This window comes from Mercenaria mercenaria, chromosome 11, assembly GCF_021730395.1.
Source record: "Mercenaria mercenaria strain notata chromosome 11, MADL_Memer_1, whole genome shotgun sequence".
In the NCBI taxonomy this organism is placed as follows: domain Eukaryota; kingdom Metazoa; phylum Mollusca; class Bivalvia; order Venerida; family Veneridae; genus Mercenaria; species Mercenaria mercenaria.
The window spans coordinates 53,468,083-53,481,310 of NC_069371.1; the positions used below are offsets into that span (position 1 = coordinate 53,468,083).

Here is a 13,228-nt window from a genome sequence, read left to right on the forward strand (position 1 = left end):
CCAGAGCAGCCCTCTCTTAAGCAAAAATCTCTCTATAACAGCAGCATAAAAATTTCCCTTAGCTGAAATATACTATCAAATTTACCTCTTCAGAACAACAACCTCTACATAAGAATCAACATTTGTATCTCCCAAAGGGTGTTGCTCTACAGAGGTTGCACTGTATATACAAATGGCAGTATCACAAGTTTTCTTACTATAATTTTTTAGCCAGTTATGATGTTAAACCTATGCTGCATGTTTCCCCGATAATAGATTATAACTATAATGTAAAATGTTTGAATTCAATATGCATATCTGAAAATCTATAGATGTCAATTGCTTTTAACATCTATTTAATAATATAAAAACTATTTTCAGGAAAATTTCATTTTTAAATTGGTGGGAAAATAGAGAAAAAATGTAATGAAATACTATCAAATTGAAAGGAAAATTTTCATTGAATACAAGGACAGAACAGATGTTTTAAACCGAGTCAGTGTGACACATCTGCTAACTATGTTGAATATTTGTGTCAAGATGTTTAAATATCCATGTATGGATGAAAAGGGTACAGACTAGACAAGAAATGTGACCTTAAGCCAAAATCTTTGACTTCCAAGTGTGACCTTGACCTTGAGGACAAGGACTGGGTGTTGTATACAAAACGTTGTCTCATTTTGGGGAGCATTTGTGCCAAGTAATATTAAATCCCCTGTTATTGAGGTAACATATAACAGACCCTGTTAATGTCATGTTAACATCTGACCACACGGTGTGAACCTGACCTTTAAGTTGAGGTCTTGAAGTTGTGCAAGACATATTGTCTTTGTTATGTGGAACATTTGTGCCAAGTCATATCATAGAATTACAGAACGGACAGAAAACACCCGTTACCTTTGAGCTAGGGAGCCTGGGTTTATGCACGGCATATAATCTCATCATGGGAAACATTTGTGAAAATTATATTAAAATCCCTTGAAGGAATTGGCAGAGTTATGGACTGGATACAAAAAAAAAGAGAGGACAGATGGACGGAATGGTAGGTGGACAGAAAAGCACAATATTGTAGTATCTGGCATTGTTTTCAGCCAATGGCAGACTGATAAAGAATGGGTTCAGAATGAAATAGGAAATCACTGTCAAATGGAGTTACAATTTTTGCATTCTTAATGAAAATGAAATCTGAATATATTTGTGCCTCCCATTGGTTGTCTATTAAAGCTAAATCACTTTTAAACAACTTTGGTTTAACTTAAATTTTAATAACAATATGTACAAAAACAAGCAAACTATTATATGTTTAAATAAATCTATATCCTCAAACAAAACATTCTATAACTTTATTCATTAAGCAAAAGAAAAATCTCTTGCATAAGCATTTAATATGAAATACATTTATTGCTGAAGGAAGTATCTACTGGTTTGAGTCGTAAATTCGGCCAGGTCGTAAATATTCGGCCACCCACTTTAAAGCATTTTTTCGAGCCAGATGCTTGAGAACGCATCTGTGTCATCACAAGCACTTGCGTTAGCAACAAAGTCAGCAAAAAACAACGAGTTGAGGTGACTAGAGAAAAAGTTGTCATTCCCTAAAGTTGTGTACTCTAAGTAGCAAATATTTTGTCTGGCGGGTCGGGTGACGTCATCGCACGCGCCCGTTTCTGCTGAGGCCTGGCAAGGGTTAATTCAGATCTAAACTTTACAACACGAAAAGAACATGCGCTTACTAGCATAAAAATCGTTATTACCAAGAAAACGAATATATTATCCCTCGACGTCATTAAATTTCCATGTCTACGTTGTTTTTTCACGTTGACGTCATATCCTTTTGAATTATCCTTTCCGGGGCCGTAAAACGTTTATGCTTTGCCACGGAACACGCAAATATAAAAAGGTGTTATAACAGCACGTGAGCGCGAGAATGTCTTCAATCTCCTGTTAAAACACCCTCGAAAAGTGACAAGAACAGCAGTTTTATGCTATAATGTGTGATAAACAGTGACGTAAAAATTAAACTACGTCATGCTGGTGTGAGAAGGATGACAGGCACTTTCGAAATCTCTGTTGGCAAATATTTCCCATGAGGTATGCTATTGAAAAATGATTGCAGTTTGTTGAAAAAAGAACAATTTGGGTGTAGCATTGATTTATTTCCAAGACAGTGTTGAAAATATAACCAACTTTATGTTTAAAAAGTGGCCGAATATTTACAACCTCTAGAAGGTAAAATGTGGAGGCTAAACCTGTCCGTAATTTTAAGCGCGGTTTTATTGTTTACCATACTGTAAACGGCCGTTAATGATAACAATCAATGTTGCTTGTATTAAAGCACATATGGTATAAATTCTGTACAAATCAATCGTATAAAGAAAGAAATATTTATAAAAAAACGCAAAAAGTGGCCGAATTTACGACTCGAACCAGTACCATTTATAATACTGAATTTCTTCTGGCATTTCAAACAGTAACTTTCATAATAATTTTTTCTATCACTACAATAAATGTTTCTCAGGCATTTCTTATTTCAACCTCGGTCAGGAATATTTAGATCATATACAAGTCTTGTTTTTAAAAAAAATCTTCCATGAAAATAAGTCATATGTTTACTGAAAACAAGAATGCTGATGCCTAAAGAGCAACAATGCTGAGCCCATTATTGACACACCACCCAAATAACTAACACTTAGCCAATTTATATAAAAAAGCTCCATACAAGTTACAGGACTAACAAGATCAACATGACCTTTGATCCTTAAGTGACCTTGACCTCTGAGATAGTGACCAGTCATATGTCAAATAAAAGTAAGGTTGTTACAAAGTCATGTTTGTCAAAGTTACAGTCTGAACAAGCTCTAAAAATGACTTTTGACCACATAACGAGGGCTTAGAGCGAAACTGGTCTATCTGTATATAGAACTAGAAGCAGATAGACCAGTTTCGCTCTAAGCCCTCGATAAGTGTGTCCTTAACCTATGGAATAGGAGCCCTGAGGTTTGCACATAAAGATCGGTCACACTGAGAAGAACATTTAAAGCTAACAAAAATTATAAAAGTTAGGGCCCTTACAAGCTCTTAAATGACATTTGACCTGTAAGTTTGACCTTGAACTTTGAGGAGGCCCTGGAATTTGCTTGCTTGCAAAACCTTGTCTCATTGAGGCAAACATTTAGCCAAATAAAAAAAGATTGTTCCATGCATGTCGATGTAACGGCACTGACAAGATCTGATATGACCTTTGACCCAAGTGTGACCCTAACCTTCAAGATAGGAGCCTATGGTTTGTGCCCAAAACCCCTTCTCATTGATGCAAATATCTATGCCAAATGGAAAAAAAGACTGCCTCTGGCATGCTAAAGTTCAAAAATTTCAGTTTTGATAAAGCATCACCAAAGGAGTATCTCTATGACTGTTTAGCTCGGCAGTCGTGTCTATTGACAAATCTAAGTTATTTGATTAACCTTGGAGAGGCTCACCCCAGGAACATTTCTGTATCAGCATCAGAACAACAGATCTTTAAAGTTACAGTTAAAATATATAGATAAACCATACACTCTAGTGCCATTAATTTTTTTACACATCTGAATAATTAGAACAATCCTGGTAAAAGAACATTTCCTTGAAATTGTTTTGAACTTTGGCAAATGGTTTCCAAGAAAATTGTTTGATCTTGCTACCAGAGTTTAACATCAAATGAATTTTTTTTCAAACCATCCGAGAAACAATACTGTAAAGATTTGATGAAGATTGCAGAATTGCACAATGGTGCAAGAGGTTATGCTATTTAAAGCAAATTGTTTTGGAGTGATGGCAACAAATGATCCCAACACTGTGATCACAATACCTGAATTGATTGAAGTGAGCTAAAACATGGAACATGATTCAGAAATTTTCATTTTTTTGATGCTATGAACAAGTTCAGATGTTGGAATTTATGTGGTGTTACATAACTTAGTGTCCTCTACCTCATTGAGTGCAATGAAAATGACCCATTTAAACAAACTGAGGCCCAAGTGAAAATGTTACAAACTAATACTGCAATATTTTAAGTACATGTCAAAATTCATTTTCATGAATGTAAGCCAACAAGAACGCAGAAATGTAAGAACTTTTGGCATAAATCCTGAACAAAATAGTACTAGATATAACAGAATAGCTTGTTAGTTTAACAGTAATTCATATTACTAGTTCATATAACTTACACTTTGGCTATAAAGTAACAATATTATGGCTAGTTTACTAGTTTAAAGAATACTTTTTGATTTTTAGCCTTAATAAAATATTATCAACTATATTAACGGAAAAAAACTAGTCTAATGCTAATAGAAAACATGTAGCACCCTAAAAACAAATTGGTCCCTTTATCAATATATTTACATCACAAACGGGAGATAAAGAAATCTCTGTAATAAATAATTAACCAACCCCTTGTATGAAAAGTTCATTTTGTTTATAAGTCAGCTTTCAAAATCTTAAATACTTTAACTTTGTTTAGGTCGTTACTTCCCTTATGTCAGTTTTACACATTTTTAACCATTATTTTATATCACAAACATTTCAGCACAGAGAAACTTTTCTACAATCATGGCTATGTGCTTGGAAATACATGTCCCGACTTTAACAACTTGTACTTCGGCTGGCCAATGTACATTTCATTACCAGGAGCATGTTTTAAACATTGTCACCACTAGAGCTACTGGGAGAAGGTTTCTAGTGTTGTCACCACTAGAGCTACTGGGAGCAGGTTTCTAGTGTTGTCACCACTAGAGCTACTGGGAGCAGGTTTCTATGTTTTTCACCACTAGAGCTATGTAGACAGGATTTTTATGTTGTCAAACCACTAGAGTAGAGGAGCAGGTTTTATTGTCACCACTAGAGCTCTGAGCAGGTTTCTAGTGTTGTCACCACTAGAGCTACTGGGAGCAGGTTTCTAGTGTTGTCACCACTAGAGCTACTGGGAGCAGGTTTCTAGTGTTGTCACCACTAGAGCTACTGGAGCAGGTTTCTTGTCATTTTCACCAAAAGAACTATGGTAAGAATTAATGTACGACAGGAAATGTTTTATGTTCCGTACAAAATACCCTGACCAGTAGAACAGTAGAAGCATACCCTAGATACTGCAAAATATATATTTCCAGCCAAATCACCCTCTGAACCTTAATAATGCAACTATAATGCTGACATTTTGCACAAATGTTTCAGCTATGTTATAAATGTAATTCTAATATGCTAGTTTCTGTTAAAACACGCTTACGCTAAATTGACGTCACGTTAACATGCGATGACATCAATGTTTTTGTTGCGGCCAAGAAATGCACAACTGATTTAGATTAAGGGCATATTAGAATCGAAATAATGTATAGCAAAATCGTGTTTTACCTAAATTAATACACTCAAAATCAGTTATACATCGCCAGAATAATTCACTCGGGCTACGCCCTCCTGAAATTATTCCGCAGACGTATTATTTTCTCTTTCCGTGTATTAATAATGTTAAAAAATGGTTTTTCTATACATTATTTCTTAAATAACATGCAAAGTATAATTACAATATCTTATTTATCTTAACAAAAACTGTGAAAAATACAAAATTTATAGTGTAATATAAATTTTGTTGTCAAAAGGGCCATGTAATTCAACTTGATGTTAAAATACGCTCTGAAGACAAAATAAAGTACAACAATTTGGCTTCCCTTACAATGTAAGGGGAAATCAGTAAAATAATGCTAAGAAGACAAACTAAAGTTAAGCAAAACTTAACTTGTATAAGTATCACACTCACACATTTTCTCTTTTTGAGTACTTGGCTTGTATTCATCAATTTTCAGTCAGCGACTTTGAGTGGCAACTATTCTGTGAGCCTATTTCTACAGAGGAAATTTTGTTGAGTAGTTTGCACCTGTGTATGGAACATGCATGCAGTTCCAATATCTTTACTAACTATACTGTGACTGAGCCAAAAAGAAATCTAGTATTTTGAAGTCCAAATTATAGACTTTAAACATGGATGAATATGGGCTCTGCAAACTGACAATACAACTAATTTGTCTTTCATAATGGATACTTGTGCGATAGAAAACTAAAACTACATAACAATGGTGCTCAACAGTTCAATATTGTTTAAATATATGTATGGTTATTTACTAATGATTAGCTTATATAATGTTACATCTGTTTTAACACGTGCAATACTATTGCTCTTTCAGATGTATTATGACACCTGCAAGCTGCAATATGGCAACTGCAATACTTTTACAATCATCGTACGAGTATGTTGCATTCCTGTATAAGACGCAGCGAAAAATTATCTATGGATTTCTGGAAAAATGCTTATACCCATGTATTGGTCACAGACAAAACAAGAGCTGTCCGTAAGACAGCATGCTTGACTTTTCTCAGTGCTTGACTCTGAATTAGAGCTTTGCCAGTGAAAACTTCTAAATTAAAAAGGGGCATAACTCTGTCAATATTCATGGATTGTTTCTCCTGGTGTAGACTTTGAGAGTAAATAACTATTTCAAGTTTCAAGTCAAAAGCCTTGATAGTAACAGATATTTGACTTTATCAAAAACTTTAACCAACAGCGATGGCAACGCCTGGGCGAGTGCAATAGCTCTAATTTTTCTCCAAAAAGTCAAGCTAAAAAGTAACGTCAAAAACATGTAAATTTGTAAGGAAATGCGATTTTCCTGGCATCGGCCGGCACCCGTAATTTTAACAAAGTTGTGAAAATGACTTATTAAAATCATGAGATGAGATACTACTAAATTTACAGTTTCAATGGAATTTATTTATTTATATATTGTATATGTTTTTTGTTTGGGGTTTTACGCCGTTTAATAACAGTATTTCAGTTATGTAACAGCAGGCATTTAACCTTATCAGTGTTCCTGGATTCTGTACCAGTACAAACCTGTTCTCTGCAAGTAACTGCCAACTTCCCCACATGGATCAGAGGTTGAGGAGAAATGATTCAGACACAATGTCTTTTATCAAAGCATCACGGAGAAAATACGCCTCACCCAGGGCTCGAACACATGGCCCCGAGATCCGTAGATCTTCCTACTGAGCTAAGCAGGTGGGCTATATTTGATAGACAATAATGGGAGAAATTGAGTATGAGATGCTATCGAAAACACAGGTATTTAAAGTTTTGTCCAAACTATCTCAAACTTCTCAACACCTATACCTTTTCGATCTCATCACTTTCTCAAACAACTCTTGTGTTGCGCCAACTTGTAATTACTGTAGGTTTGATGTACTTGCCAGTTTTGTGAAAACACCAACTTGGGAAAGTTTTACACAGGCTTTGCTAAAAACATAAAGATGAGTTATAGAAATGTGTTGTAAAATATTTTAATGAAAAACAGCATTTTTTTAAAGCTTTCGTTGGAGCTCTTAATTTTACATTTTATACAAAATTCATTTAAGACGATGGGTCTGGATACCGGCTTTTACCTATGCCAGAGACATAGGTATTTACTCCCCTTGAATTCCCTTCAATGTAAAGATACGCGGTGTAAACAAAGATCAATTTTCTTAATTTTTTGAGCCAGGGAAAAAATGTGGTCTTGTCCTATACCCATGTATAGGTCATATCGGTCCTTCCTGACCAGAATCTCGGTAAAAAAGGTGCGACCTATACTCATGGTACAGTAACTTCTGGTCCAGTGCAATACTACTGCTGTCCCTGTGCAGTACTATTGCTGTTTCAGCTGTGTCATAGCACTTACAATACTTTTGTTACAACTGCTGCACAAGTGCAGTACTATTACTGTTGTTCCAATGAAAAACAAGTGCATCTGAACAGCAATACCATACTTAGTCTAGCTGTTCCAGTGCAATACTACTGATGAAAAAGAACACTACCAATGCTGTTTCAGCCTTGTTCTGTCACTGTTCTGTCAATGTTGTTTTGCAAAATTTTGAAAAGTTTTGTTGATTCTCAACAAAATCTGTCATCAAATGCAATAGGAGGTATTTGTTTGTTTTAGTGTAAGATTTTATTTTTCATGGAGTGAACACAAGATGCAATTTTCAGAAGTGGCATAGAGCAAAATTAACATTGTGTTCACAAGTGAAAGATATATTAATAGTACAATACATTGAAGATTTGTTTGTTTTTGTGCAAGATCTAAATATTTCCTATGGAGTGAACACCAGATGCAATTTTCACAAGTGGCATAGTGCAAATGTAAACAAGAGCTATTTGTAAAACATGTATGCCCCCCTCTCCCCCACCCAGATAGGTTGTCCCATTTTCAGTCCCCTGATCACTATGACCTTAACCTTTGACCTACTGAACCCAAAAAAAATAGGGATCATCTATGGGCTAAGCCCAATCATGCCACCATGTTTGAATGTTCTGGGTCAAGTGCTTCTCAAGTTATTTGGCGAAACTATTTTCAAGGTTCTGGCCTTTGTGACTTTTGACCTACTAATCCTAAAATATTAAGGGCAATCTACTTAGCCTAATTATCCTACCAAGTTTGAATGTTCTGGGTCAAGTGGTTCTCAAGTTACAGTGCATTTTAAAGGTTTTGATTCTTGTGACATTGACCTTTAGACCTACTTAACCCAAACTCTAAACATGTCACCTACTTGATAACGTCCAATCATGCTAGTAAGGTTGAAGGTTCCAGGTTAATTCGTTCTCAACACATTCGCAGAAACCATTCACTCTACTAACAGACGGATGGATGACACACCAACCAACATGATGGACAAAGTGCAAAGCAAAATACCCAAATTTCTTTGAAGGGGGCATAAATATCTTGTGTTCACAAGTGAAAGAGATATGTTTATCGTACATGTAAAACAAACACATTGTTTTAAGTAAAGGCTACCCATTTTATAAGCTTTTTACCTTTCACTATAAAATTACCAGAAATATTTCACTCTAACATTTGTTTTAAATTGCCATGTTATCTACACTTGTGCCAAATAAAACTACCACTATATTCCAATCACTGTTCTTGCTGTTGATGCATTACACTGAAGCTACATGAGAGGATCCTATAGTGAACATTGGGTGAAAACTGACCAGTAGTTTCGGACAACTTACAACTCCCCTACATCCAAATTAACATGGGAGCCTTTCATTTTGATGAGCACAAATTTCGTTAATGGAAATACAAGCTAAAAGATCACATTAACATAATGCATGAATTCAGTCAAGGTGAAATGTTGATTTAATGAAACTGGTGCTGTTTCTATAGTTAGTGAACACTGCTATACTGTTGTGTTTTTTGTTCTATGGATGTTTTCTCCATCTATAACTACAGATATGTTTGCTGATTGGTCAGTAACATCATGTGACAATTGTGATGATCTTTCATCATCTGGCTGGTCATGTGACCTATGTCTCTGATCATGTGATACACCATGAGATTCTAAAGTTTGACAGTGATGCTCCTTTTGTTCATTACACAACAATTCGTCATCAGAATCGTAGTTCACTTCATCTTCAAGGAGATCTTGAGTCTCTATTCTATCACTGGACTCACTTTCAGGATCTAAGGACATGTCTAAATTCTCTGACAAATGATCACAAGCTAAACTATGTGCAAAGTCATCACACGTTTGATCTTCAGAAACAGTTGTAAGCTGTGTATCATCTTCATAATTAGGAGTCTCTGCTGATTGGCTAACATTGGGTTGTTTCGGTTGTTCTGATTGGTTTGGAGACCTGGAGTCTATTTGAGAAAATGAATCTGATTGGCTGTGAGTAAGGAATGGCGTTGTTGATTGGCTGCTGAATGGGGCACTACCCCGTGTGGATGCTGGAACTTGAGAAGGGGTGGTTTCCCCAGATCTCCGTTGCCATGGTGAGTCACAACTCATTTCTCCCTTTGCATCAGGCTTTACCTGGAAAAAAATCTAACAATTTATAACAAGAAGCCAAAAGGGACTTTACCTGGAAAAAAATCTAACAATTTATAACAAGAAGCCAAAAGGGACCTAAGATTTTTTCTATACTTTACTGTGATGCCCAAACAAGAGGGCCATGATGGCCCTATATCACTCACCTGAGTACCATTGCTTTAATCAAAAACAACAAGAAAAAATTCTTACAAGGTACAGATATGTCAAAATACACCTAAGATTGGAGATACCATCCATGTTGTACCACAGAAAAGTGGTCTCAGTTTTTCCCTACGGTCAATAATAAAAAAGTTACTAAATAAGCTATTTATAGTAACATAAAAGGAAAGTAATAAAAAAAAATATTGTAAGCGAACAAAAGAAGGATCTACCAAATAAAAACAAGAGCACTGCAATGCAACGCAAATGCAGAGCAATATTCACATACAACAAAGTCATATGACCTTTGACCCCTCAGTGTGACCTTGACATTGAATTTAGCCATCCAAAATATGTGCTCTGCACATCCTTTCAATGACTGAACATTTGTGTCAGGTTTCTCTGAAATGCATCAAGGGGTTCAAGAGTTACAGAGCGGAAGGAAAATTGCTAACCAACACACAGACAGACAGACGGACACGGAGGCGATAACATAATACGTCCCTGCGGGCGTATAAAAAAGAATTGGACCTTATGGTGATACAAGTTGTGTGCAAGTTTGGTTAAAATGAAATCATAAATGAAGTTGCTATTGCGCAGACAAGGTCAAAATAGCTAATTCCGACCCTATCAGGGGCCATAACTCTGGAACCCATTAAGGGATCTGGCGAGTTCGAGAAATAAACCAAGACCTTATGGTGACACAAGTTTTGTGCAAGTTTGGTTAAAATCAAATCATAAATGAAGCTGCTATTGTGCAGACAAGGTCAAAATAGCTAATTTTGACCCCTTCAGGGGCCATAACTCTGGAACCCATAATGGAACCTTGCCAGTTCCAGAAAGGAACCAAGATCTTATCGTGATACAAGTTGTTTGCAAGTATGGTAAAAATTGAATTTATAAATAAAGCTGCTATTGTGCAGACAAGCTCAAAATAGCTAATTTTGGCCCTTTCAGGGGCCATAACTCTGGAACTCATAATGGGATCTGGCCAGTTCAAGAAAGGAACCGAGATCTTATGGTGATACAAGTTGTGTGCAAGTTTGGTTGAAATAAAAGCATAAATGAAACCACTATCGTGCAGACAAGAAATTGTTGACGGACGCACGGACTGACGACGGGTGATCTCAAAAGCTCACCTTGTCACTATGTGACAGGTGAGCTAAAAAGGCAACCATTAGGACAAACTTCATGGTACAAATGTTTATAATGTTAGCTTCAGTGTCCCCTAAAACAGACCATTACAAGGATGCTACAGACTAAGTTGATGAAGATCTGTCAAGTGGATCATGACAAGAAGTCATTTTAAGGTTTTTCTATTTTTAGCTACAGCAGCCCCAAAAACAATAAGGGTCATTTACTCTGCATGAACTAACATCCTATGAAGTTTCAACATTCTGGGTCGAGAGGTTCTCAAGTTATTGATTGGAAATGGTTTTCCATGTTCAGGCCCCTGTGGCCTTGACCTTTAACAGAGTGACCCTAAAATTGTCAGGGTTCATCTACTCTGCATGACCAATCATCCTACGAAGTTTCATCATTCTGGGTCAAGTGGTTCTCAAGTTACTGACTGGAAATGGTTTTCAATGTTTGGGCCCCTGTACCCTTGACCTTTCAGAGTGACCCCAAAATCGTTAGGGGTCATCTACTCTTTATGACTAATCATCCTATTAAGTTTCAACATTCTGGGTCAAGTGGTTCTAAAGTTACTGACCGGAAATGGTTTTCAATGTTCAGGCCCCTGTGACCTTGACCTTTAATGGAGTGACCCCAAAATTGATAGGGGTCATCTACTTTGCATGTACAATCATCCTATGAAGTCTCAACATTCTGGGTCAAGTGGTTCTCTAGTTATTGATCGGAAATGGTTTTCAATGTTCAGGCCCCTGTGACCTTGACCTTTGATGGAGTGACCCCAAAAACAATAGGGGTCGTCTACTCTAGCAGCCCTACAACCCTATGAAGTTTGAAGGTTCTAGGTCAAATGGTTCTCCAGTTATTGCTCGGAAATGAAGTGTGACATACGGACGGACGGACAGGGCAAAAACAATATGTCTCCTGGGGGAGACATAATTATTCAACCTGCTGTTTTACTCCAAATGGCCTTTCCCACAAAGATCTTTAACCTTTATCATGCTGGACAGGACTGATTCTGCCTTTGTAACCAGTGAAGATCTGATGGAAGTTGAATCCAGTGGTTTATGAGAAGTTATTAAAATTTCTTATTTAGGCTCTAGTGGCCCTAAAAGGGAGTTTAGCATACTCCGGTTGGAAGAAATTCAAAGATGATGATGCCATAGACAAAGTTTGATGGAGATCCAACAAGCAGTTCATGAGAACTTGTTTAAAGGTTTTTTATATTAAATTTTTATATTTGCTCTGGCAGCCCCTAGAAGAAATTTGAAGAAACTGGACAGCGGTCCATGCCAGGATGCTACTGACCAAGTTTGGTGTAAGATATTAGTTTCAGAGGAAAAGATGTTGGACGAAGGATGGACTCTGGACTTTCCATGTATACTAAAGACATGTTACATGCTAAACAAGAAGAAAATGACACCTTCAAGCAGAACTGTGATGATCTAATAAGAGAAGAAACTCTACTAGTTTTTTGAAAATCTGCTAGCAGTCAAATAGCTATGGAGTTGACATTGTAGATGTAAGGGCGGATATGTTTGATATATAGTCCCCAAATACTTTGTATATGGAGTTATAATGACATTTATCGAGGAAAAAGTTTCTAAAATTAAACTGTAATTATAAAACAGTAGACTGCTAGTCTAGTGGTAACTTACATAACTGCCAATCCTGATGTCTGGGAATCAATCCCAGTTCAGTCACTAGAAGTTTCTGAGATACTCTTACTTGCCTCCCAACTAACTAAGAAGCTGTTAGGCCTAAAAAAAAAAATTCTTTGTTTCCGGTAACATGCTCAAAAAATTTAGGGTAGGTAGGTCGGATTTTTTTTTTTTGTTGGAAATTTTTTTTTTTTAGGGAGACTTTTCGGAAATTATTTTTTTGTCAAAAAATGATTACAAATAAGGGGGTTATGCCTTTAGAGCATCAGTAAGTTGATTTCTAACATCACTGGCCATGTTTAAAGCATAAAAAGTGCAGTTTTGCATCTTTTTGCTAAAAGTTGAAAAAAATATTCTCCAAGGCCATAAAAACATTTAGGGTCGGGCCAAAACTTTAGGGTAGGTCGGGATACCGGAAACAAACAATTTTT

The 13,228-nt window shown here is 36.3% G+C and overlaps 1 protein-coding gene across 4 annotated transcripts in view; it reads right to left on the bottom strand.

Moving 5' to 3' along the window:
• Positions 1-4,883: 4,883 nt before the first annotated feature.
• LOC123531301 (potassium voltage-gated channel subfamily H member 7-like) overlaps positions 4,884-13,228 on the bottom strand; it is a 463,598-nt gene continuing 455,253 nt past the window's right edge. For 3 of the 4 annotated variants that reach the window (XM_053517472.1, XM_045312132.2, XM_053517473.1), the window contains one exon: positions 7,322-9,846. In XM_053517472.1, the coding sequence (XP_053373447.1) occupies positions 9,211-9,846 (636 nt within the window). In that variant the 3' untranslated portion in view covers positions 7,322-9,210. Of the gene's footprint in view, positions 7,287-7,321; positions 9,847-13,228 lie in introns of those variants that run through there. The other variant, XR_008366046.1, reaches the window with a different exon arrangement.